Source organism: Sabethes cyaneus, chromosome 1 (genome assembly GCF_943734655.1).
Source record: "Sabethes cyaneus chromosome 1, idSabCyanKW18_F2, whole genome shotgun sequence".
In the NCBI taxonomy this organism is placed as follows: domain Eukaryota; kingdom Metazoa; phylum Arthropoda; class Insecta; order Diptera; family Culicidae; genus Sabethes; species Sabethes cyaneus.
The window spans coordinates 61,071,752-61,099,140 of NC_071353.1; the positions used below are offsets into that span (position 1 = coordinate 61,071,752).

At 36.1% G+C, this 27,389-nt stretch overlaps 1 protein-coding gene across 1 annotated transcript in view; it reads right to left on the minus strand.

The window, feature by feature from the left end:
• The window catches only part of LOC128745734 (uncharacterized), a 202,420-nt gene extending 175,321 nt beyond the window's left edge, over positions 1-27,099 (minus strand). Inside the window, exons 1-2 of the mRNA XM_053842815.1 lie at positions 27,050-27,099; positions 26,048-26,274 (exon numbers count right to left, since the gene is read on the minus strand). Coding sequence (XP_053698790.1) covers positions 26,048-26,274; positions 27,050-27,099 — 277 coding nt within the window. The remainder of the gene's footprint in view (positions 1-26,047; positions 26,275-27,049) is intronic.
• Positions 27,100-27,389: the final 290 nt, after the last annotated feature.

Sequence of the window (27,389 nt, forward strand, 5' to 3'; positions counted from 1 at the left end):
AGGCAAAACAAGACCAAATTTTGATATGAGTTATTCGATTTCCAATAACACATTTTGATATTATTTTGCTATTCACTCCTGCTCGGGTAGAAAGTAACAAGCCTAATAAGAATTAGATAAACACGTAATTTAAATATGCGTTTTAGTTTAACTTCACGATTTATTTAGAGATTCATTCCCTTACACTCATACACAGCTACGTATCGCACGAGAGAATGCCTATACTGTTCAAAGGGAACTTTTATGTAGCTCCGGGTAGAATTTGTAGCAAAGCAGAATGGGATCAAGCGGGAAAAAATATGTGTTTTTTGCTTCTTGCTATGAAAACAGAAAAACTCACGCGTGATTTTTTTCTGCATAAGATCAAGCTGACATGATTCACAGTTGATATTGATTTTTGATGAGTTTTAAGATTTTGAGTTTTTACTCTGTAGCTCTGTGTTATTTATTGAATGTTGTAAAGAGCTGGAAGCTTCATAGATCTGTATCACTATTTCAAGTTTAATGTAGAACTAGACTAGGCTATAGCTTGCTTTAAAACATGCATTAAATCTACCAAAATTAGATAATACTTGAAAAACCACAAGTTAGACCGTCTTGAACCACAAACCCAGATTCGACGCAAGGCGAATGGTGTTCCATCCATTCCAAATGACGGAATAAATTGAATGAAATTTGATGAAAACGGGTCTATCATTAAAAAAAAGAGGTAGAGGGAAGGTCCAACCGGTACCAAATTTCGAGATTTCTATTTTCTGGTCTAAAACGAACCATCTAACAAAATTTGGTTCAAATCCGTGAAGGTCCATTACACGGGTCTCGGACATTTCGCGTGGAATAACCCATAGTGTAAAGAGGGGCAAACGTGCAATAGGGGTAAAAGTGCGATTCAATAATTTATCAGTACAGCTTCCGAGTAACTTGACTACTGGCTGGGATGGATGGGATAGATGGGTTACTAATTTGACAGCTTGAATCTATCATAGACATTTGTTATTTACTAAGCATAGTGGCCAAGTTACCTATGTGTAAATGTTATTTTAGAGTGTTGATGTAACATTTCGTTATACGGCAAATAACTCAATTTGAACATTTCTTATTTTCCGCCAGGGATGATTCCTCCTCAGAATAAAAAAAGAGAAGAGAAAAATTCACACTTTACTCAGTCGCGATTTATGTTGCTCCGTTTTGTTTGAACTTTCCTTTTTTTTGCTAATCGCAATTGCTCAGCAACCTGCTCATTGTTCTTCTCATTGAGGAATAAACTGAGCAACAAAGTGTTAATACACTTTTTGGCTGCCCATGCTGCTGGCACAAAAAAAACGGTTTAGACTTCTCGCAGCGGCAACAGTGCAAAAAATGTTGCATATGACGATGGTGGATGATAGCAAATATACTATATTAACAATATAGTTCACTTCGCAAAATCTCATATATATCCGAAAAGACGCAAAAGTAACACCCTCTTGCGGACAAAAAGGTGATTAAAAGCTTTTTGTAACAAACATTTTTAAGCGTGCAACCAATGCATAAGTAAAAGGTGTGGTAGATTGAATATGCTATCTCTAGCCCTATGACGTCATTCTTCTAAATTGTAACATTAGATATAAAAATTAATTGTGAATACTAGAAACTATCCGGCTTTTTACGAACCATAATGTCGGACGTGTACGTAATAGTTGAACAACATTTTTGACATTTCAGTAGCGTGCAGGAATAAACTAAAAACAATTAATTTATAATTATCATAATTTTTCATTCATGCTCTATTGTATTAACCCTTGACGTTTGTTATCAGGATTGAAAAAATCGGATTCATGAAAATGTAGGGAACAAATCAGACTACTTTTGCTGATTGACGGTTTGCGACAAAACTTTGCCCACGTATCCGTTTGCCTAGAGATATAATAAAATAGGAACATAACTGGAAATCGAAATAGTTTACCTTTTGATAGAATTAATTCGGAAAAAGAAAACACTGGAAGGAGTTTCTTTTAAACTGGAACATCCGAAAACTGCACAGTATATGCGACCCATTTCACAAATTTAGCACTTGAACAATAATAAAACTAACAGGATTATACGAAAAATTGACAAAAGTCTTGGTTTGAGCGATCCAACCAAATGTTTAAATTGTAGCAACGTTTTTATTTTAAACCGTTTAGTAAATTTTCACTTAATACGCGGCTACGAAAATAAGGTGCTGCCACCAGTAAATGTTTAGTCTTCAAAACAAGCAAGGTCAGGAAATCATTAAAGAGTGTGAGGAACAGAAAGATTTTTGACAATAATTCTTCATTTACACTCACATATCTCAATAGAGTTAACAAAAGGGCGAATGCCCCAGGTGTAAACAAAACGCGTGAGTTATTTTTTGCTGGACGAGCCTAGCAAAATCAACTCTCAAATGGCTTTTTACGCTTGCGGCATTCGCCCTTTTGTTGATTCTATCTTCATATGCGCAATTCCATGAGTGTAAAAGGGATGATGGAGAATTGAATTGAAGATAGAACCAGCAAACCAGAGAATGTGGCAAACGTAAACAAACCGAGCGAAAGCTGATTTTCTTATACTGGTCCAGCAGATAATAACTCATCCGTTTGGGTTACATTTGTGACATTCGCCCTTTTGTTAATTCTATCTAGAAATGGTTAAACTCTATACTGAAAGTTGAGTTGTTTCCGATAGACGTGTTCAATTTACGGTGTACTTTGGTAACCTTTTATGCCGCAATGGCGCTAGTAGTCGTGTCTTCAGGATTATAGAGGAGTGAACTATATTGGCCTTGCCAGCGTTGAAAGAGATTTCGAAGGCTGCTCGCACTTACAGGAAATCTCGTGCCGAACTGTCAACGCGTGAGTGTTGACAAAAGCAAAAATACTTCCCTTTCTTTTTTTCTCACGCAAAACCCTGAACAATATCAGCAACGCTGGCAAGGCCAATTGCTAATATAATATATTTGATGATAGATATGGCAATAATGTAATACCCCTGCCGTTGCATGCTGCAGTACGAGCGATTTCGAAAGTTTCTCATTTTTCGCGCAATGAGAATCTAAAGTTTGTTTATATTTCTCTTTATTTTTGGTCTGTTTCTCATTGCGTGGAAGTATTTCTCATTTGTGGCAGCAATTCTGCTCATTGTGTTGAATGAAAAAAGTTGCACTTTTTGCACAATGAGTGAGGAAATGGCAAGCCTGTTTTCCGCTGGTGTACTGCAGCCTCAGTCAGATCAAAACTTTACCTTTACCAAAGGTGTTTTTTTTGTTTCACCAGCGGATAGACACTCTTTTGATTCGGCCAGCATCTGTAGAGTAGTATCTGTCATACATTGCCTAAAACTGTACATAATTACTTATCAATTTTTGCCTCGTCCATGAATCGCACATTTCCCCGTCCGTGAATCCTCTTTTTGCCCCGCTAAACGCTTGATGGGGTAAGAGGGGGGGCTTCTATACAAATGAAACACAAATTTCCTCAAAACTCGAGAACTATTCAAGTAATTGGAACCAAATATGGCATGTCAGGATTTTAGAAGGCAGGATTTTTTTATGGTGTACTGAGGGGAGGGGGCTCCCATACAAATGATATACAAATTTCCACATAGCTCAAGAACTAATTAAGCAAATGGTACCAAATTTGGCATTTGGGGTTTTTAGAGGCATGAATTTATTTTGTGATGGTTTAAGACCGCTCACCCCTGTGGTAGGAGGATATGGACTCTCATACAAATAAAACAGAAATTTTTGCGCATGTGCCATATTTTCTGCTATGTAACAAACAGTAAGCTGTGAAAGTAATCTAGTAAAACCTTCTCGGAGCAAGAGACAGTGAATCGACACCGCTAACTTACGTGCCTGTTGTCATTCATGTCAAAAGAGAAGGACATTCGAATGGCACGTCATATTTGCGTTAATGTTATTTGTAACCAATGGCCATTTTCAAAGGCCATAAGCGAGTTACAGTAAGATAATCATTTTTAATACAACAATCTGTGGGCTGGTCATTCATTACTATTTCAACCTCTATGATGCACACAAGTGATTTTTCAAAAAATGTCTCAATGGTTACAGGCGTTGTACTTATGAACCCCCTCGACGTATTTTCAAAGCCATCATTGTATTCAATGAAGAATTGAATCTGAATATTTCGCTCTTCTCTTTTAAACATTCACTTAAAAAATGGCACTCACAGATACTTATAAACATACATATGCCAGAAATGCAATTTACATTAATTTCTGATCTTGTGATCTCATATAGTCCTACATCACCCTTTCGTACAACCCTTAAGGCTGTATACCTTGTAGCTTTTTCACTTAAAAAATTTACCATGAAAGGACGATAACATTTACGGTGAAAATTTTTGTTCGCGAAAAAACTGATTTTTCTATTGTTAAGATACCTAATAATCCGTCATTTTTATGGTAGAATCTCTGAAAACTATGAAAGTTATGGTAGACTACAATTAGTTTGATGGTTCGGTTATCTTTTTTGACGATAAATTTTAATGATTTTACTTTAATTTGTATCCTACTGTTATAATAATTTTTATTTTCGTGTTTGGCGATTTTTTTTTTTCGGGTTGCCAGCAATATCTAAGGTTTAAGAAATAACGATATCACAGAAAATAAATTTTCAACGAAAAAGACGAAATATGAAAAATATCTCACTTAATACTACTACAACAAATATTACGTTCCTTCTACACTGTGCTTCTAACAAATATCTTCATCATCACTAGTCATAATACTATGCTCAACGTACATCACAGACCATTACGAAATACATTCGCTGCTGCAAGCTAAGTTAGTACGCAGCTGAGCTTACCTTACCAGTACTAACGACACTTGCATCATCTGTAACTGAGCAGCATAATCAATCAAAACCGCACTTCCATATTAACCTGCAATTTGAACCGTTTACAGCTAACTCTTTGCTACACCATCTAGTGTGACATATGACAATGAATTCATCTAACACGCTATAAATGCAAATCACTCGAAGCAGAACGCGTTTCCTACAAAACCGCAGAATATCCTACGTACTCGCACTAGTTTCCGTATAAACAGCATCGAAAAGTGTCATTTGATTCACAGCGTTATGAACGCAACAGTGATAAATCAATGAACGTGATTCGAACCGGGCGTCACGTTCCGCACCACAATATAACGATGATGGTGTCACTGACTGTACCAGCGGCTCCTTGAACCCTTGAACGTGCTGAAACCCTTCCGCCGACGGCATGTCGCCATTCAGTTTACCAAATCGATCTCCAATAACAATAAATTATCCATTTCAAGCGCTTGAAATTGGTTATTGGCGGAAAGTGTTATTACCGGTAAGTGCTTACGTTAAAATGAAAAGAACCCATCGTATCATACACCACATGACGACAGCACTTACAGTTTCCGACTCGTTGCACAAAATAATATCAGATTATATGAATCGCAGCAAGGTGTTCATTTTTGCGCCGTCATCGTTACCCGACGGAAGAACACTAAGCACAAGAGCTCAAATTATCTGGAAGTTACGATCTTCGAGGTTTTTGTTTGTTGGCAAATTTTGTGAGACGGGATGAGCTAGAATCAGAATTTTGTGTGGACTTTGAACCTCTGATTAGGTGCTATAACGATGTATCGTTTAGCCGTTAAGTGAGACCTTTAAGCTGCCTGACGTGGTTGGTATTCCCCGTGGTTGGGATATGGTTGAGAATGCTTCTAGCAAAAAAAAACACGTCGAGAAGCGGTGATAACCAGAAAGAGAATCCTCTAACTGTACAAAAAACCCGATTTAATCCACCTAGTGGTGAAAGGAACCTTTGTTATACGGTCTTACTTGCTATTTGAGATAGAAATCGACACATCTTCTGAACATAATTCATCTATCGGTTAACGTTGCGTAGTGCGTTGGTTTACATAAAATTTTTGAAAATTGATTAAGTTTAGAAAATTTGAACAAAATAGGAACACTTAAATTTTGATAGATCTTTTTTCATGTAATTGCTGAGTAAGGATAAGTAAGTTGTTATTAATCTGAGTAAGTGCAAATAAAAGTAAGTTGTAAGAGGAAATCTTATCCTTTAGCGTATGAATTGTCTAGTAAAGGTCTAATTTATAGGTTTTTGAACTATGCATAGTTTCCTGTAATGCCATTCTATTTGAATGACATCAATAGAGTTTTCTTGAATTATTTTCATCAATTTTGATTAACTTTCGGTTACTCACGCTGTTGTATTTTATACAACACGTGTAGGTTTTTCAACGCCATATTGTTATAAAGTTACAAATCGTTGTTTAACTAACGTACAAACTTATTGTGAGCAAAATATCATAATTATTCAATGCATTAATAATTTAAATTGTTGGGAAAATGTATGCAGCAAAACTATCAACAAATGTACAATGTTTAAAATGTATCTGTCTGCTGGTAGTCAAGTAATTCGGAATCAAAATTAGGGTATTCTTTATAATCAAAGTTCTACAGTTCCTAAACAAGCAAACATACAGGTATTTCAGCAAAGTTGTGTATTTTTACTACTTGTACATTGTACATGTACTACAACATGAAAAATTACAAAAAGAGCAAAAATAGAAAAACTGATTTTACAAATTCATATACAATAAATAAGATATTTTTATCTTCGCTGCAGAGATAGAAGGTTCCTGTCTTTAGCAAAATTTCTTGTAATAATAGGCTCTATAACTTTGCAAAACACATCACAATGACAACGAAGAAAAATATTTTTTTATTTTACTTTTAGGGGGATTAATCAAAATTTGAATTCCACCAGACGATAGAGCTTTCAATTTCAAGAAACTCTTCCAAAGGTTCGATAAACCTAAAACCAAGTTTTCCCAGTCAAAACCCTAGTGCACACGTTTTCTTTGGTTTGGGGCTATTTTGCGCGCGAGTAACCGTGTTATAAAAGTTGGCGCGAGTGTTCGAGGATTAATATCTTTTGACCGGTAAAACCAATTCTTATGAAATTTTGCATATATATTCGTAGCGTCAAAACCTCTCGTATGATATTAAAATAATTGAGATTAGGTAATTTATCTTGGTTAAAATCATTATATATTATTGTTAATTTTGGTGTGGTGTATACGGTTGCTCATAACTTTCAAATTAAACGTCCAATCAAAAAATCATTCAATAGTGATCTATTAGGATATATTATCTTTCAAATGAGACTAATAGCGCATAAATCGGTTTGGCCATCTCTAAGAAACAGGCGATAATTATTACCTTGTCAAAACAGGTTTTTTAAGCATAACTTTTAAACTACTTGTTTGTTTTCAATTAAAAATTCCTGAACAATTTAACTTTAATAAGGGCTTTCATTTGATACTAAGATCGTTGAAATCGGTCATGTAGTTCCGGAGAAACCCGTGTAACGTATTTTTCACATTTTTGCTTATAACTTTTAAACGAAACGTCGTATCACGAAACAACCCAATAGTGATCTACTAGACTATAACACCTTTCAAACAAAAGTAATAGCGAACGATTCGGCTCAGCCATCTCTGAGAAACAGGCGATAGAAAAAATCATTACATACATACACACACACACACACACACACACACACACACACACACACACACACACACACACAGACATTGCTCAAATCGTCGAACCCTATCGATTGGTATATGTGACTTGGCCCTCCGGGCCTCGGATCAATTTCGTGTTTTTCGACCAATTTTTAAACCTTTGTTATAGTATAACAAAGGTAAAACGTCTTCAACGTTGATACTAAAAAATATGTTCCTGTTCCCTTTGAAGAGATAACAACCATTGTCTTCAGTAATATTTCTTTTGAAAGGATAAGGACCCAGAGATCGCCTAATTGAATCAATCTATACCTATAAAAAAGGATTTCTGTCTGTCTGTCCCTATGTTCCTTTTAGAATCGAAAACTACTGAACCGATCGGCGTGAAAATTTGCATGTAGGGGTTTTTGGAGCTACGGAAGGTTCTCTCGATGGCAAAAGACCTCTCCTTCCACTAAGAGGGGGGGCTCCCATACAAATCTATGCCTATAAAAATGGATTTCTGTCTGCGCGAATGTTCCTTATAGAATCGAAAACTACTGAACCAATCGGCGTGAAAATTTGCATAAAGGGGGTTTTGGGGCCAGGGAAGGTACTTATGATGGTTTGAGACCCCTCCTCCCACTAAGAGGGAGGGGCTCCTATACAAATGAAACACAAATTTCTGCATAACTCGAGAATTAATCAAGCAAATGGAACAAAATTTTACATGTGAGTCTTTTTGGAGACAAGAATTTTTTCTATGGTGAATTGAGACCCCTCCCCACTCTAGGAGGGGGGGGGGGCTCCTATACAAGTGAAATACAAATTTCCTCATAACTCGAAAACTAATTAATCAAATGGAACCATATTTGCCATGTGGGTGTTTTTGGAGACAAGAATTTTTTCTATGGTGAATTGGAACCTCTCCCCACTTTAGGAGGAGTGCTCCTATACAAATGAAATACAAATTTCCTCATAACTCGAGAACTAATTAATCAAATGGAACCATATTTGGCATGTGGGTGTTTTTGGAGGCATGATTTTTTTCTATGATGAATTAGGACCCCTCTCCCTTTTTAGGAGGGGGGGGGGCTTCCATACAAATCAAATACAAGTTGCCTCATAAGTCGAAAAGTAATCAAGTAGGTGGAACCAAATTTGGCGTGTGGGGGATTTTGGAGGCAGGGATTTTTTTAATGATGGTTTGAGACCCCTCACCCCTGTGGTAGGGGTATTATAATACAAAAAACAGAAATTTTTGCGTAACTCAAAAACTAATCGAACTCGAGAAATTTTAGACTCTTTCATAAAACATCCATCAATAACAAGACCACCGAAAACTACCAATAGTAACATTAGATAATTCAGCGCGAGACGGCCACAGGCCGCGAGTGTTGCCTGCGACCTGCCGTCGGAAGCGCCGGTCACTGCGGTGGGCGGCCCCCGTAGAGATCACCTCTATCTAGGTTTATTTATTTTTCTAGATCTACTGACCTCTATTACTTTCCTTCAGTTGGGGACCCCTGCGAAATGGTAATTTCTACGAAAAGATTTTCCGTGAAATGGTACATCCCGCGTAAGGTTTTTCGCGAAATGGTATTCTGCGAAACTCTATATCCCGCGTTATGGTCAACCGAGAATTGGTGTTCCGCAAAATGGTATTCGGCGAAATGGTTTGTAATGATGGCGAATATTTAAATGCTATCTGCTTTATTTTATCAAGCTAAGCAATGGCGGCAGTTGTTTTCTACTTTACTGTGAGGAAAATTTGTATATTAAAACACCCATGAACTCCCCAGAAACTTGCAAAACTCGAGATTGTGACAAAGGTCATCTAAGATTCGCGATATATGCACAACCCAGTGTAATTTGTGGTAATACGAAGTTTGTCGGGTCGGGCTAGTTGAAAATAAATGAGCTTAAAATGCAGCATTTTGTTCATATTTTCTTTTGATAAGGACAACATCTTGAATCACCAAACTTTAGATATAATTAAAACAAACTCAATTTAGTGTGTTTCAGAAATATGATGAATTAAAAATTAACAAATTTTTTCAGCTCCTTCAGCGGAACCTTTTCGAAATATCGTGTTGCCAGACACTTTTTCGGTTCTATTTAGATATAAGAATTATAAGTTTGAAATTAACTGAAGCCTCCAATTGTGAAAACGTGGTTCAGTAGTTTCTAGAGAAATCATGTCCATTATTAATTTTTCCCTATTAAGTTTGCAATACATCAGTAAAATTTAGGACTCAAATGTCTATTGTAAAAAATTAAAAGTTTAGCTTAATTGGTAGCGACTTTCAATGGTAAAAGCGTGAAGAACTAAAGTTAGGTAGAAGTTTAGTTTGCTGATATCCTCCACTTAGTAAACACAGATACACAGTATACACAGATATGACGAAAGCCTTCGACGTTGTCTAGAGGTGTTGAGCACCGCGCGGCACGTACCGGCTTTGGTGGCTCGTTGATAACATGGATTCATGGATACTAGACCAGAAGAAAGCATTACGTTTTTGTAGATGGTGCAAGCTCAGAACTTTACGATGTTACATCAGGAGTTCCGCAAGGCAGTCATTTGGGACTACTTCTGTTTATCCTACTGATGAATGAACTGCCTAAGTCCCTACTGCGATTGATAATGCCCTCGTATTAATTTACGCTGACTATGTGAAGCTCTTTTATCCAGTGAAAAAGCTGGAAGATTGCCTAAAACTTCAAATAGATGTGCAAACTTTTGGGCGTTTCTGTGCAGCATGTAAGTTGCAAATCAATAACGAAAAATGTCCTACCATAACGTTTACACGCTGCTCAATTCCGTAAATATTCGACTAATCTTGGATGGAAAAAGCATCATACGAGTGAGCAGGGTTAAGGACTTAGGAGTCAATCTAGACGCAGGGTTGATGATCACGTGAATACACTGGTTTCCGAGGGTCTTGCACTATTCGATGTAGTATGAAGATTCGCAACAGAATTGGATGGCCCGTATACAATCAAATCTATATATGTAAGCCTGGTATGATCAAAATTAGAATTCGCAAGTGTGGTGTGGAGGCCAATGTATGCAACATACATGAATAAATTGGAAACGGTACAGAAAAAAATCGTTAAATTCGCCATGAGAAATTTAGGATGAAGAGGGAATCTTCCTGAATATAAAGACTTGTGCAATCTGCTGGATATGGATGCTCTAGAAAATAAATAACAGATTGTGGACGTTAGCTTGTTTCTCAATTTGCAGGGAGGACGACACGCCAGCGATTATTTGAAATCCAGGCTAACTGCTAACCAGAGTACAGTAGTTCTGAGGAGAGCAAGGCCCTTCACTCTAGACCACCGTCGATCTAACTACGCGCGCAATGAATCAGGCTATCGCTTTATGCAGTTAAATGAACCATTTTAGAAACATACTAAACTTAAATATGTCGACTGATACTATTAAGGAAAAACTTAGGCTATTAGAGGTCCATTACACGTAGGCGAACGGCGGTAAAGACGGACACCTTAAGGTTAAGACTCAATATCTACTCAAATATACTGAACCTTCAAGTCTCTGTCTAATATAGTTACAACGTGTGCAAGAAAATTTCTTCTAAAATTTATACTTTTTTTGAATATCATAAACATTATGTATAAATCAGAGTTTCTGCGCATGGGCGGGCAAGACGGACACTCGCAAAAAGGTGTCACGCGTCATCGAATTATCAGTATTAAGAAAGATTAACACATTTCACTATATATTTAGGAAAGAATTGGTTTGGGAACCCCCCCCCCCCCCTCCCGATCCCCCTTTCAGCGAGGAAATGAAATGGTTCCCTTCAATATTTTAATTGGTGATGAGTTAATCATTTCTAAAAGTTGGCCTATTGCAACTGTTATATGACTGCTGGTTACTTTTTCATATAGAATATGTAAGTATTTGCAATGTTAAATCATTGTTGGGCAAAATGAGTTCGAAATCTTTGTGTCCGTTTTTCCCTACCTTTGGGTGCCCGTCTTTCCTGACTTGGATACCATTTTTTCAAACTTCAATAACTTTTTACAATGTCGTCGATATAACACGAAAATATTGCTTTTTAACGATTTACCAGCTATTTTCTTCACACACAAAATTACATCGGCGAACGTATCTACGCATTTTTTCTTTATTTTGCTTATAAATTTGACAGCTGCGCTGCTAAATATCGACAGTTTAATTCAAAAGTGTTTACTCAGTCTATAGAAACATTTCCCATCATTAATTTGCTTCAAAAAATTATTGTTTATGAAATATGACTAGTGTCCGTCTTTCCCGCAGTGTCCGTCTTTACCACCCTTCCCCTACACTAAAACCTGTTTGTTTAGCCTACTGAAACCAGCAAAAGTTTTTTGTACCTAATAAAATCAAAATTCACAATTTCATGAAAAGTTAGCAGTTGCAGGAAACAAACCTTTTACAGAGATAAGATTTCCGGTGTTTGTTCATAAATAACACGAATAACTTAAAATAGTTAGTTAGTGGCGCAATTTTAACGACACTCTAATATGAATAAATTCTTCAATACATTTTGTTATCTGCAATGGTATTTTGATTTTGTAAATTATTGCGGGTTTATTCTATATTGCGGGTTGGTCTAGTGTAGTTTTTGCATTCGTAGTTATCGGTAAAGTTTGAATGGATCTGCGACATAATAATGCGCCATTAAGTTTCGCAATCGGAACAAATGATTGCAAAATTAAAAGATTTCAACGATAGTCAAAGTTGCAAACGGCCATCTTTGTTGAATAGCTTTGCATGTTGAACGCATGTTGTACTAACAAGAATGGTTATTATGCGGATGTTAAACTGGCCACACTTTCAAGTGTATTAGCCTAAGATATCACATAAAATTGCGGATAGGTGACATAACGTGATCTGGGAAAGTAGCTTGCAGGTAGCGTTGATCAGCTTCAGCGTGATGCCGTGATAACTTTGCAAACATACTAATCGCCCTTTTTATGAATGGGACAAGCCACAACTACCATCCATTCTTCCGATAGTTTCCCCTCCTGTCAAATCCTGGAAATTATGCTATGAAGTGTCACGAGTAGTGGTTGCTAACCATTTTTGTAAAGTTCTACCGAGTGTCAGTCCTTTCCAATGGCTCTATTAACCTTCAGCTGTTCGAGTTCACGCCGGAACTCTTCGAAATTGGGGACAGGAAAGCTACTATTGTTTGTGGGCACACCCAGCTTAACTTCTGTTATATCGCCATTATACATCGAAGAACTGAATGAACTTAAAAAGTTTTTATATTAAAATTATTGATAAACGATGTAGCAATCGCTTGATTTTTGTTAAAAAAAATATTTTTAGTTGGTTGGGGTGAAAATCAACTAAACGTTCAAAGTCAAATGTATGAGACATTTTCTTCGCGATCGTATTGCGTAGCTTCACAAACGGGGACGAATATTTAATACACCAACTGATTACCCTGATTTCGAATAATTCCGTTTCAAAAAAGTGACAGAGTCTCCCAGTTATTCCAACCAGCAGGAACTGTACAGTTTATTTCAGCCTAGATCAAATTGGGCGTGGCGTGAATGTAAACCGTACTGGAAAAGTTTTCAAAAGTAAACATTTTTGTCAGGGCATCTATAATGGTTATTCACGCGCCGGTCCACGTGCTTTGAACAAAACACATATAGTACCACAGGGTATTTTATCACGCTAGTAGCGTGAATTCGGCATATATTACCTTTTTTGCTGCGCATTCCCAAATAAAAACTTTACCGCTATATAACAATAGTGAAACGAATGTAGAACTCATAGGCCTTAATGTGTTATAACTATTTTCATGAAAATATAAGTAATTTACAAAACGATTTGCAAATAAGCCTGTTACTTCATAACAATTAAAGGGGCTAAACTGCAAATTGTTTTTAGTTTCGATTAAACACTTCTATCGCCCATCACTAAAAACTTGTTTTAAATAATTCTATCGATTAAAACAGAAGAAAGGATTCTTGTTGTGGATATTATCAGTCTTTTTAAGGCGGATGGTGCAATAAAACGATTTGTTTACATTCTGCTAGTTGTGCCATAATCGAGAATCACTCCGGATCTAGAGTTATCTAACTATCAGTTTTTTCCTAAATTAAAAAATCCTGGTCAATTTTTCTTGGGGGTGCTAAATCTCTCCTAGGGGCCACCCCTTGCCCCCCCCCCTCCCCTTAGTTCCGCCAATGAACTTATTTGTACTCACATACGACAGGCTCATCAGCCAAGCAACAAAGCCAACAGAATCGCATGGTATATTTCTTTGAGCTCATTCAATGCTACTTTTTCACTTTTCCGTTGCGCTTAATGGCGGCTAATTCTATTGGTAACTCTGCTCACGTGGGCTTGACAGTTTTACAGCCACAATCCAAGGTGGAAATGTCAACTTGACGTGAACAGAGTTGCCAAAAGCATGCTACTAACATTTTCCGAAAATTGTACCCACAAGTCGCCATTAGGCACGTGAAAAGGTGGATTAATGTAGCATATTTTTCTTGTTACTCTTGTTTATTATGACCAAAGTTTCAACTGATCAACTGTAAAAAAAACTACTAATTTTATCATGAAAAAGTCTTATTACTGCCGCATTCTTTGACGATATACATACAATTCGAACTAACACTTTTATAGTTGACCACGTTTATAATAGTACCAATTGCGTGGTCCTACATTAAAAACGTAGAAGTCTTTCTGATGCAATCCTTCTTATCACGCTACTAATATTCTAGCATTGAAGTTCATTTATTCTAATATTGTTTATGCTAAAATGTCAAAATTGACATTAACAATTCAAACATCATTTCTGCTCGCAGCGGCTATGCTATTGTCCAATGTTCTTCACACATATCATAACTTATTTTAAAACAAAATTGACCCAGCTCCGTAGCCTAAAAAATAAACAGATCTATATATTGCTCAACCATTATCGAACAGCAAAATAAAGTGAACCCAAGCGGTGATAGTTCAAAACGGAAATAATTCGGGCATAAATCAACAATTATTAACAACGCAAGGCGGAGTAAGTGTTTATCCATTAGACAGCACTTGTTTGTTAACGTCGATGTTGGGTGGTGGCCGTTCGTAGCGATGATGAATCGACTGTTTGTATTATATTGCAGTACTGAAAAAGCCTGGCTGGCTGGCGAAAAACATAATAATGAGTCATAATTTCGACATCTTATGGTAAAAAATCGAGTTTTCTACAAAGATAAGCTTTCAATTTCAAACCGTTTCAATTAAATTTGGCACTATATTATTGGAAGCATTCGTAACGATAAATATCGTTAAAGCAATATTTAACTTAATAATATTTACAAAACTCACTTTCGAATGAGATGTTACCGATTGTTAACTAATTTGCTTTGCGTGTAATGTCGTACCTGGAAAGAGAAATAAAAAAAAATACTGTTAAATAGGGTCTTTAAAATTTTTGGGTTTGATAATTATTTTATGAACTGCACATCCCAATCTTAATTCAACTTCTGAATTGTTTTAACGGGAAATTAGCGGTCATTAACTTTTCGCAAGTAAGCCCAATTTCGGGAGCAGCTTTTAGGCTCAAAAGCGGGGTTCTGTTTATAGAAATGTATTCACTGCAATCTTCTTGCCAATCTGAACACAACGAATATATTTTCATGAACAGAATTTTTGTTTCAAACAAAAAAAAACTGCTTTAGAAATTTGCAGAATCGATGACGACTAGTTTCACCTTAACGAGAAACTAGCCCTCATCATGTATTCATGACTACCATGATTGCTTTGAGAGTGTTAGTAAATAGGTCTTAATGGCTCTTTAGTTGCAATTTTTTAAATGTAGTACAGTAGATTCGCTAGGATAAATGTATATTTGTCTTACATTATCGATAATCTTCAATATGCAACTCAGTTCCATCGACAAAAATGTTTTTCTGATGAGAAAACTGCTTATGAGCATATGCACTTCAAAATCATCTCAGCATAAAACATAAAGCATGAAACACACACAACACTAACCTCATCGCGTATCGCATTTTACTTGAATATTTCAAACAAAACCGGCCCTTCACTTCACTTGAAATGCAGTAGGTAGTTAGAAACATTTAATAGTAGCACATCAATATCTGGCTCACTTTCCGTGAATATATCTTCGCAGTTGGCAAAAATTTGCAAAATATGAAAGCACATGAGCACACTCTGCATGCACTATGAAAAAGTATGTATGCACAACTCTTCACTTAAAATTCGCGTTTCAGCGGCTTTTACTCATATAAGCCATTCCACCTAAAATTCTGGCAAGTTTTATTTACTTTATTCCTAAACATAAGACGAAATGCATGCCGACTGCAAACCAGATGTTTCCAAAATCATTCCGGTAAAAGAATGTATCGATTTTTCAGAGTGCATCTATTTCATGCGGCAGGGGGATTCTCGTATTCTTTCTTGTGTCTCATGCTCGTAGTAACCCAGTGGTGCCATACAAAATACTAAGCTTGTGGCTTTTTCGTCATGTAGTAAAGAAATCTAACGGAAGGTATGGCAACATTACGTTAGGTAAGGAATATCAGCGAATTTTGTGTTAAGCTCTCACGTGACTTTAGCTGAAATGTTCATCATATGTTAAACAATACTCCCGTTTTTTAATAACATTGCTCGTCAAACTGCAGGTACATACACAATGCGTTAGGTTATTTTTCGCTTACAGTTTCTATTCTATTCGCAAAACAATACAAATATAAAATGATGATGAAATGATCTTAATGATCACTACTTTCACCTTAACGCAGAATTTCGACAGATCTATTTTTAAACAACACTTATCGTTCTTACAACGCAGATACATTTTTAAAGCGATTCGACAGTTAGAATTGGAACAGAATAACAGCAACAAAGATCTCACATATTTGAGGGTGAAATTAGACATAATGACTATTTCACCTTCAAACTAATTCTCGAGCTCAGCAATAAAGGTAGTAATGTCCGATAATCGCTCGATTAATAGAGTAATCGATTAGAATAGGGAATTATCGAATAATTTGTAATCGAATATTGCGGGCACGAGTAATCCTTCAATCGAATAGTTCAAAGGGGATAAAAATGCGAATAATCCTCATTAATCGTTCAGATTCGTCCGATTAATCGAATTTTTAAACGAAATATTCGAATATTTGTAGTCGAATACTACTAGCACGAAAACTGAACTAATCGATTAGTGCATACAACTCTAACTGATTAATCGGTAATTAAATAATTAAAAATTTCGGACATCACTAAATAAAGGCATGCCGAATTTATTCGGAAGTCTACTGTTTTAACTACCTAAGCAGCAGACTTATGACATTTCTGGTTGCAGAAACTTATTAATGACTGAAAACAGTCGTATATCGGTTGCCACAACTGGGTTGTAGCAACGGTGCTAGTAGGGTAAATAAAAAACGCCGGTTTCAGCAAAAAAAATTAACTAAAACCCGAATATACCTTGTCTGTTACCGAGTCTCGACCAAATCTTTATAGTTTTTATTCGAAGTTAAGCAAAAGCATTTCTTCAGGTGTAAATTAAATAATTCTTTTAGCGACAACTGTGACTTGCAAACCTTTGTAGCCATTGATTAGGAAGTATCGAAAGGTTATGATGACGATTTGGGAAAGCAGTAATCTAAGAAAACATAGTTAATCACCTTCTTCAAGAGATATTAACTCTGTCGTTAGTCATTTACACTCTGAAGTCTGAACAAGCCTAGTAAGCAGTGCTTCGGAAGAACTCCTATTTCTGCCGAAGAGTAACAGAGTAGAATCCGGTTCACAATACTATGTAAATGTGTTTATGTTTAAACAGCTTTCAATTGCGATTAATTGAAACTTGCAGCAAAGATGTATTCAGAAAGCACTCCGCTGTCAATGTTTTCACATAAGTTTTTGTGAGATAGATTTCATAAAAATCTTAACACACAGCAAGGGAAACCAAGCAGGATTTGTGTCATAGTTTAGAAGTCTACAATTCAATTTACCTCAATAGATAAAACACTTATTAGACAATTATCCAGTCAGAAGAGTGGCTAGGTGGTCCTTTTCGAAATAACTTTCGTAATAACGTCCCATCGATCTTGAAAAAAAAACTTCAGCGCGGGGGATGAAATGAATATAAGGAAACGTTTACATCACATGCGTCGCTCGAACCGCGCTGTGTAAATTGACAGAAAACTGGTGCGAGCGCAATTGCGTGGATGACCGTCGATGCAGTCGGAAAGCGGTAAGAAAGCTTTAGTTAAGAGAATAATCCGGAACGGAACAAACTGAATCTATACGCATACTATCGTATTACTATACTAGTATATTTCAAGTATCGATATTTTTTCAATATCATGTCCTTCACCTTTCTTTGAGCGAATAGAACACAGCAATTTGAAGCGATACAGCCACCTAACTGGTAGATTACTGTCTACTATACTTTGTAGGCTTTTTACTAAAAGAGGTGAGGCTGTGGTTGTACTGTGAGCGCCGATCGATCTTGTATGGTCGCACACTTAGCGAATTAGCCACAAGCATTCGAGAATATGAGCACGGAGGCTGGGTATTTGACACCTGACGCGCGGAGTTATATGATTAATCGATCGTTTAGATGGTATAAGCCGTTTCCAGTTAGCGCTGTTCGAAACACTTGCTACGTTAAAAACACTTCAGAAGATGTAAATGGAATCTTAGCTGCGATCCGTGCCTTTCGCGCATTGCCGCTAATTTACAAACTGTATTAGTAATATCTTTTCAATGCCAGAGTTCAATCGATTCAATTGTTTGTTATTTATCATTTTATTTCTATCATCAAATTGATGAAACGGTAATTGCGGAACCATCAAAAAGCATAGCATAGCATAGTTTGACCGCCCGTGAGTTGCCCGCAATTGATCTAGATCAGCTGAGATTACACAAAGAACCATCAGAAGGATGCTTGGGAGTAGCAGATCATTCTCAGTGTGCATTTTCTGGTGATCTAATTCTTTGTGATGATCAATAGCAAAGCTGGTCACGCCCATGCAGGTCAATTTGGGTGGGAAAGAAATGTTAGTCCTACACTTGCTACTACTAGAGACCGAGGAATCCTCTGCATCATCCTCAAGTGTCACAGGAAGGAGTTGTTGTGAGTGGAAAGGATATGATCTGAATCCACCGAGGCAGATGGTGCGAGCTCACGTACGATTGGAGGACGTGTTTAGTTATGTGACCATTGCGAAACAAGTAGTGAAAATCCGAAATACCGATATAAGAAAAAAACCTGAGAAATTAGTTCAGCGCACCGAAAATTATGTGCTATCAACATATTCGATTCGTTCGAAATCGGGCGCGGTCAGTAATTAAATACCGTTAGACATTTGTTGCTATGCACGAAAGCCGTCTTGAGACAAACGTCTCTTTGGCAATTATATCAAAAACCATAACTGCGCGAGATACCTTTTGGCATCCTTCGATCATAGAACTTGCTTAAAAACTCTTACTACTTCATTAGCGAGCTGTAAAAAAGCTATCAAGCTGCCAATATGATTTGATAATCATATGATAGAAATAACGCGCGATGTTCCTAGGTAACCGATTTCACGTTTAAAATGCACGTTTATAAGATTTCAGTAAAAGTTCCGGTTTGTAAACGCACCATTGCTAAGTGTGCTCAAATGAATTCAAATTTTTTAAGAATGATGTCTTTGGAGAAGTTTGTAATCAAAATATAACACATTTTTTACACTACTAGCATGACCGTGAAATCACCTATTAGGGAGATACAAACTTTAATTTTTTTAATGCCTCCAACAAAAAATTTTTGTCTACAGAAATATTGTAGAACACACTAAAAGCAGCAACTTTGCTGCATATAGTAAGTATTATTTATCTCATACTGGTCGCGAAATTTATTGATTTGTTCTAAAAGAGCATTTAAAAATCAATTCTTCTCAATTTTCTCATTTTTTATACTCAAAATAATAATTGTAGCATGAAATTCCAAGACTGAAGTTTTTGGAGTGTCTTAGTAGAATGCGAAACCTAAAATTAAATAAAAAGAAGAAAAACTTGTCCAATTTAATTCTACTAGGTATGTATATTTTATTCACGACAGATACGTATTTCATCTACGACTTGCAGGCTTCCTCAGTGTCTGTTTTCGAAGTTCGAGTAGTAGGCGAAATACGTATCTGTCGTGAATAAAATATACAGAGTAGAATTAAATTAGATAAGTTTTTCTTCTTTTTATTTAATTTTAAGATTCTGAAACTGCCACCATTGATTGTGATATGAAATCGATTAAATGACGTAATCAAGTAGAATCAGTTTTAAATGGCAAAAATGGCACTAAGATAATGAACTGAGTAATAAAATATTTTATAATACGAATAGCTTTGCCCCTCTATTCCGAAAATGCGCAATATTTTATCGATATCCGAGGTATCAACAGTTTAATTCCATATACCGAGGACCCCCGTTCGTTTGAGCGATTCCTCATGCAAACTAACGGGGTTAGTCTTTTATTTGAACAACCTTAAGTACGCTGAAACGTTTATGAACTGGTCGCCCTTCTCTTTATTATTGTTTTGGTAGTTTGATTTACTTGACAGTTGCAAGCAGCGAATATTTCATTCTCCGATCGGATTTCTATCATAATCGTTGAGAAAACGAAATGTAAAACATATTGAACACGCTAGGTCAGTACAAACAAATCGTGTTTATGTGCAGTTTCTCCATAACCAAATAATGTCATGTTGAGAATAACATTTGAATCATTTTTAATTTGCACGTCGTGCAAACCAGCGGGTTTCAAATTAAAAAGTGTTCAGATAAAAAACGGTCAAACGAACGGGGATCCACGGTATAGAGTATCTGGCATCGATATTTTTTTTATTAGAGTGGTTGTAACCCAGAAGATCATCCACCAGGCATCGATCTTATGTCTATCGATATTATCGGATATCGATACTTTTTCATCCGATATTCGATGTATCGAAAGCAAATATGCTCAAATATGCATGAATTTTTCCCAACTTATCTTTAATTAATCATCAATCAATCGTAATTTTTTTCCGTTAAACTACGCAATATATAAAAGAAAGTGAGAACGTAAATTTATGAGAATCTTAATTACATTGTATACTTCTCTGATAATAGGAATTAATGTACCAAAAAGGTACCTAAAACATAGAATGCGTCATTTTTTCCGCTTATCTTGAATCATATTACATTACGCAGCAAATCACAGGATTTTTCGAGACGAGCTCTTAGAAGAATATTTTAGTTTTTACTTTTAGGATAATTATTTGCACTTTAAACCAATCTGTTCAAAAGCAAAAGAAAATTAAAATGGTCAATTGTGGTCCCAAAACATTTAGTTACAAATTCCAAAATGTCAGATTAGTCAAAAAATATTCGAGAGTGTCCAAATTTCCACATCACTTTCGGTTCATAAAGGTTAGTACAAGATTTATTCTTTCCAGTAAGAAATAATCTGATAACTTTTGGCCTTTCTACTATATAAATATATAGTATAAAGGTATAGAAATCACTTGGAAAACCGGAAGTGGAAAGAAGGTCCTGCGGGTGTGTGTGTGTGTGTGTGTGTGTGTGTGTGTGTGTGAGTGTGTGTGAGTGTGTGTGAGTGTGTGTGAGTGTGTGTGAGTGTGTGTGAGTGTGTGTGAGTGTGAGTGTGTGTGAGTGTGTGTGAGTGTGTGTGAGTGTGTGTGAGTGTGTGTGAGTGTGTGTGAGTGTGTGTGAGTGTGTGTGAGTGTGTGTGTGTGTGCTTTCAATCTCACTCACTTTTCTCGGAGATGGCTGGACCGATTTTTATGTTCTTAGTGTCAAATAAAAGGTCTAGGTGTCCCATAGGTTGCTATTGAATTTCATACTGATTGGACTTTTAGTTCAAAAGTTATGTATAAAAATAAGAAAAATATGGGACTTCATTATCTCATAGGTCCCTTAACCGATTTGAACAATTGATTGCATATGAAAGAGGAGCCTTGCAAACCCTTAACTTCCAAATTTCATGACGATTGGACTTGTAGTTTGAAAGTTACATAAATAAATGTGAAAAAATAGTATTTAAAACATATTTTTGTAACATATAAACATTAATTCAATGAAAAACATCACACATTTTATTATTATTTGAAAATGACTGCTAAGATCTATCAAACGAAACCTAGTTATTGAAAATCGGACGGTTCATTCAAAAGTTATTCAAACATCAACACTTAAGCACCGTATATTAAACCGTTAAAACGAGTGAAATCAAAATATATCAATCAAATGTTGATTGTATTCAATGTGTGTGATGTATGTGTGTATGTATGTATGTATGTATGTATGTATGTATGTATGTATGTATGTATGTGAAAATGTATGATGTATGTATGTGAAATGTATGATGAAAATTTGCAATTTTTAAATTTGCATTGATATTCAAGAAAAGTGAGAAACATGTCAATTGTCTGAAGTTTTTGAAGTCTCGTAGTGGAATACGAACTCTGAAATTAAAGGAAAGAAAAAAATTTTTTCCGAATAAATTCCAGTATTTAATATTTATTCGCGACAGATACGTGTACGCTTCGAAAACAGACACTGACGAAGCCTGCAAGTCGTAGGCGAAATACGTAAATACTGTCGCAAATCTATACCTATAAAATAGATTTCTGTCCGTCCGTATGTTCCTTATAGAATCGAAAACTACTGAACAGATCGGTGTGAAAATTTGCATGTAGGGGTTTTTGGGGCCAGGGAAGGTTCTTATGATGGTTAGAGATCCCTCCCCCCACTAACAGGGTGGGCTCCCATACAAATGACACACAAATTTCTGCATAACTCGAGAACTAATCAAGCAAATAGAACAAAATTTTACATGTGGGTGTTTTTGGAGACAAGAATTTTTTCTATGGTGAATTGAGACCCCTCCCCACTTTAGGAGGGGGGGCTACTATACAAATGAAATACAAATTTCCTCATAACTAGAGAACTAATCAAGCAAATGGAATCAAATGGCCCCCCGTAGAGATCATCTCTATCTAGGTTTATTAATTTTCCTAGATTATTTTTCTTCAGTTGGGTCACCCCTGCGAAATGGTACTTTCTACGAAAAGAATTTCCGTGAAATGATACATCCCGCGTAAGGTTTTTCGCGAAATGGTATTCAGTGAAACTCTATATTCCGCGTTATGGTCAACCGAGAAGTGGTGTTCCGCAAAATGGTATTCGGCGAAATGGTTTATTATGATGGCGAATATTTAAATGCTATCCGCTTTATTTTATCAGAATAAGCAATGAGGGGAGTTGTTTTTTACCTTACTGTGAGGAAAATTTGTATTTTAAAACACCCTTGAACTCCCCAGAAACTTGCAAAACTCGAGATTGTGAAAAAGGTCATCCGAAATTCACGATTTATGTACAACACAGTTTAATTTGTGGCAATACGAAGTTTGTCGGGTCAGCTAGTAAATAATAAATAGTGGAGTTTAATCGGAAAAAGTTTTTGAGGGGGGCCAGCTAAGAAAAAGTTCAATTTCTCTGTTTCGTTTTCCATATCTAATGCTCTACTCAGTTATTTTTCAAATTCACATATATTGTAAAATTGAAGCCAAGCAAACTAATAGTAAAATGTTGAGATCAATCATTTTGTTGTAGATATCCTTTTTTTCAAAAAGGAAATATTCGCGCCATAATTTTTCTGAATTCTTGCTTTTGAAAGATGCTAACTCTTGAACGCAACGTATTAATATCACAATATTAATAAATCTGTTATGAACACATGTTTCATATTTTCAATCCAAAGCAAGCTTCGTATGCGGGGTCAGTCCCGGTGTAGTAGTTAGCATTCACGCCTCTCACGCCGAGGAGCCGGGTTCAAATCCCAGCCCCGCAGAAATCACGAATGACCCAACAAACACGAATGACTAACAAAAAAAGCTTCATATGTGGCACTGAAGCCCAAAAGTTAAGGCCGTCTGTAGACCCATTAGAGGGTTAATTTCTAATTTTCTATATATATTCATTCAAGTCTGCAAAAATTATCGTTTGTGTTTACATTTATGTTTCTATAAATCTCGTAAATATTATAAAACTAAATAAGGTGTTCAACAATTAAATGACGCTTATAAGTATTTACGCAGCTCAGGAAAGAAAATATAACTATAGTACACAATACGTTCTGAATTTTACTGGAAAATAAGGGTTTTGTGAAATAAGGAACGGGTAACTGTTAATATTCGGTAGGGCAGTCTTCAGAGAAATTTATCAAGACTGAAGTTTGATGTTTTCCCGACGTTTCGACACTTTGTTGGTGTCTTTTTCATGGGGTACTGTGGTAAAATATATTTTTAATGTTATTTTTAAGTTGCTTACATAAATTTCACTTTGCTTACATATCATTTAGTCTTTTGTTCTGTTTTTTGGTTTGTACATATTACGGTCATGGAGGGTAGTAGTTGGTACATGAGCTGGAACCGGAGGGAAATATTTATTTTAAAAGTGCACTGTATTTTAGATATTGCCCTGTTTCTCTTACTTGGAATATTTAAATATTCAAATAATTTTTCTTGCTTTGAACTGTACTGCGGAGCACTAAACGCTTCTTTACAAAACGGGAAGAACGGGTACGGGTACTTAAAAATATAGTCATAGAAGCCCGCCCAATTAGCTTCGGGGTACGATGCTGGCCTACCAAGCCAGTCGTCGTATGTTCAAATCTCGACTAGGCGGTGCTGCTAGATAGAGTCAGTAGGATCGTTGCACTAGCCCCGTAATTGTCCTATAATCTAATAACCGGCTGCGAAGTCTGTCGATAAAAAAGGGTCAAGTTCTCAACAGGACGTTTATACCCATGGCTTTCCTTTGCTTTTTGTCAAGTTAATTATGTTCCTGAGAAATTAAAAAAATAATTATTGTGGCAGTTAAAAGGCTAGGTCACGCCGCTAGGTGGATTAATTCGGTTTTTTTTATTTCTATTTCAATTCCATCGTGTAGCAGATAGAATTATGAAAAAAATGCCACTGCTATCCGGAATAATTCCAGGAAAATGAAACCAAGTTTAATCACTATATTTTTCATTAAGCCATTATATAATGCAATTCTATCACAGATTACTGTTGTTCTATAAAGACTAATTGTATGAAAATCAAGCATAACTCAACGGTGGTAGAACCGAAAGCATAATTGCAAGTAGGTACCATAGTTTTTGAGGTCCAGCAAGTGAAGGTTCAAACTGCACAACAGACAACGTCGGTGACAAAAGTCAAATATTTCTTAGTCTCACACAAAAATCAAACAATTCTGAGAAACTTCGTGGTCTTAAACTTGTTTTAAGTAAGGTATGTTACGAATAAACAATATGCGATAAAAGAAAAATTCAAATATAGGTTATATGTTATTCAAATATAGTATAGGTTTTCTTACACCTTGATTATTACTTGTTTCTTGCTATTTACGAATTCTTTATTTCCAAAAAAAACATATTCTACTACAGTTATTTGTACGTAAGTAATGCTACGGATCGTATCTGAAAACTTTCTAAATACTTCAGGTTCCGATATCGGCGAATATCGAAGTATCGATATTTTGGTTGCAAAATATTTATTACTCAGTATCGGATCGGTCCGATATATCACGATACCAAATATCGATGCTTTGACTTTCGATTCCCATCCCTAAAACTGGTCTCATTAGATTTATTTTCGAAGATCACGAAAGGATGCCACATTTATAAATATTTGTTCTCGATTATAGCCAAAACTGTAATTTATTTTTAAACCACAAACAAATTGTTCTGTCAAAACAGAATTTCCCGGAAAATAACGAAGAATTGTTAAACATGCTAATGCAGCTAAAAAATAATGTAATTTCGCAACTTTGTCTCTTTAACCTGCTGGTGCCTAATACCGCCTTTCAACGAACTTCGTGAGATATTCAATATACCGAATTTCCATTTTTCTTTGTAATATGGTAATATTTTTTAATATTTCAAAGTGATCAACTTTTTAATTTTATAAGCTAGCTACGCACGTGAAAAAAGTTGTAAAAAATGTCTAGAGTTAATTACAAAATTCGCTCTCAATACTAAAAATCTGCATCCGAAACGTGATAGCAGGGACGTATATCACAAATTCGTGAGGTGATCAAAGGGTTTCGTTAGAATTACTGTCAATTGGCGAAATTCCTATCACATTGACTTCAAACCAATTTGTTATATTAACGAGAAATGAGCAGTCATTATAACTATTCGTCGGAAAGCCTATTTTCGGAAGCAGTTTTTGGCCCAAAACAGGGGCCCTGCTTACAGAAATGTATTCACTGCATTCTTTTTGCCAATCTGAACACAGAGAATATATTTTCATGAACAGAACTTTTGTTAAAAACAAAAAACAGCTTTTGAAATTTACAGAATCAATGACGACTTATTTCTCATTAAAATTAAAAATAGTTTATACAAAAAAAAACTCTGCAGCTTGCTTCAACGGTTCGAGTCCCGCATATATTAATTCGAAACATTACCTGTCGTCGATGCCGTTGTTGGCTGATCACTGGTGGAGGACAGATTGTTGACCACATCGTAGCCATAGTAGTCCAGCTTTGGGCTGGTCACCTCGGGTAAGTGCGCCAAATCTGAGCCGTTATCGTTACACGAAACAGCTACAATCGTTGTCGATATTCGTTGGCTTCGTCCTGCGTCGATGGATATCTTCTCTTTGTTTACTTCGTTGATTAGCACTTGATCGCTTCTTCATTCAAAATCAAGTAATTATATTATTACCAATTCGATTTGGTAAATATCTGCTGCTGGGAAAGTATTCTAATTTTAGTTGATCCTTTTGGTGCTTCGTAATTTGTAGTCTTTTCAGTAGCACGAAAAACTATTTTTCAAACCAAAGATAAAAATCACTCTCACTAATTCATTAGAATAAAATGCTTTAGATCTGTCGACGTCAGCAACGTAAAATCTCAAAGTGGTAATCACAACCAGAAAACATTCAACCATTCAGGATTTTGCATTCCACAATAACTATCGTTTCACTATTGTACTAAATAGTAAACAAACATTTCCTCCTATATTTGCTTAGCAAATGGCACACGTTAGTTAACACCTTTTGTGTCAAGAAAGTGACGATTTCCTACTAACAAAATATTTGAACAGAAATGTAAAGATTGTTGTACTTTAATACATCACCGACGATTTGTTTCCACTAAACTTTATAAATGCATTTTGGCTGGTTAAAATTATGCTAACATTTCGTTTACATTTTCTTCTAGATATCAAAATATCATTTCACGGTACAGGTGTAGGCGGCAATTGTGTGACCCTGAAAACTGCAAAACGAACTCGACTTTGAACAGGTTCAGCACCATTCTTCAAAACACACTTGGAGTTAAAGAGCTTCACTTGCTACGGCACCACGTCGTAGGCAAGGTCTAGGAAATCGTAGAATACGCTAGTTACAATCGGTGTATTCATATGGCTTACTTTTTCAGGCTGTACAATTATACGGGGAAAGTCACCTTAGGCTCTCATTAGACACAAAGAGTAACACTTTTTCAAGGTTAACCATATGACGGGCTATAAAGATCATCTATTGTGATCCATTTGATGGCACTGTACACTACTATGCACTTTTAAGAAAAAATATCAGAGAATAAAATTTGATAATATTGAAAACAACCGAGAACCGTTTTCAACCGAACGAATGTCACGATGTTGATTACGGGCATACTTAAAGACGCTGAACACCGTTGGACGCCAGGATCAGAAACGAAGGGAGAATGATCGGAAATGTGTGATCGAGCGAGGATGAAGAACGCGACTGTGGACACACGATTAGATAAAGGCACTCGCGGCAGG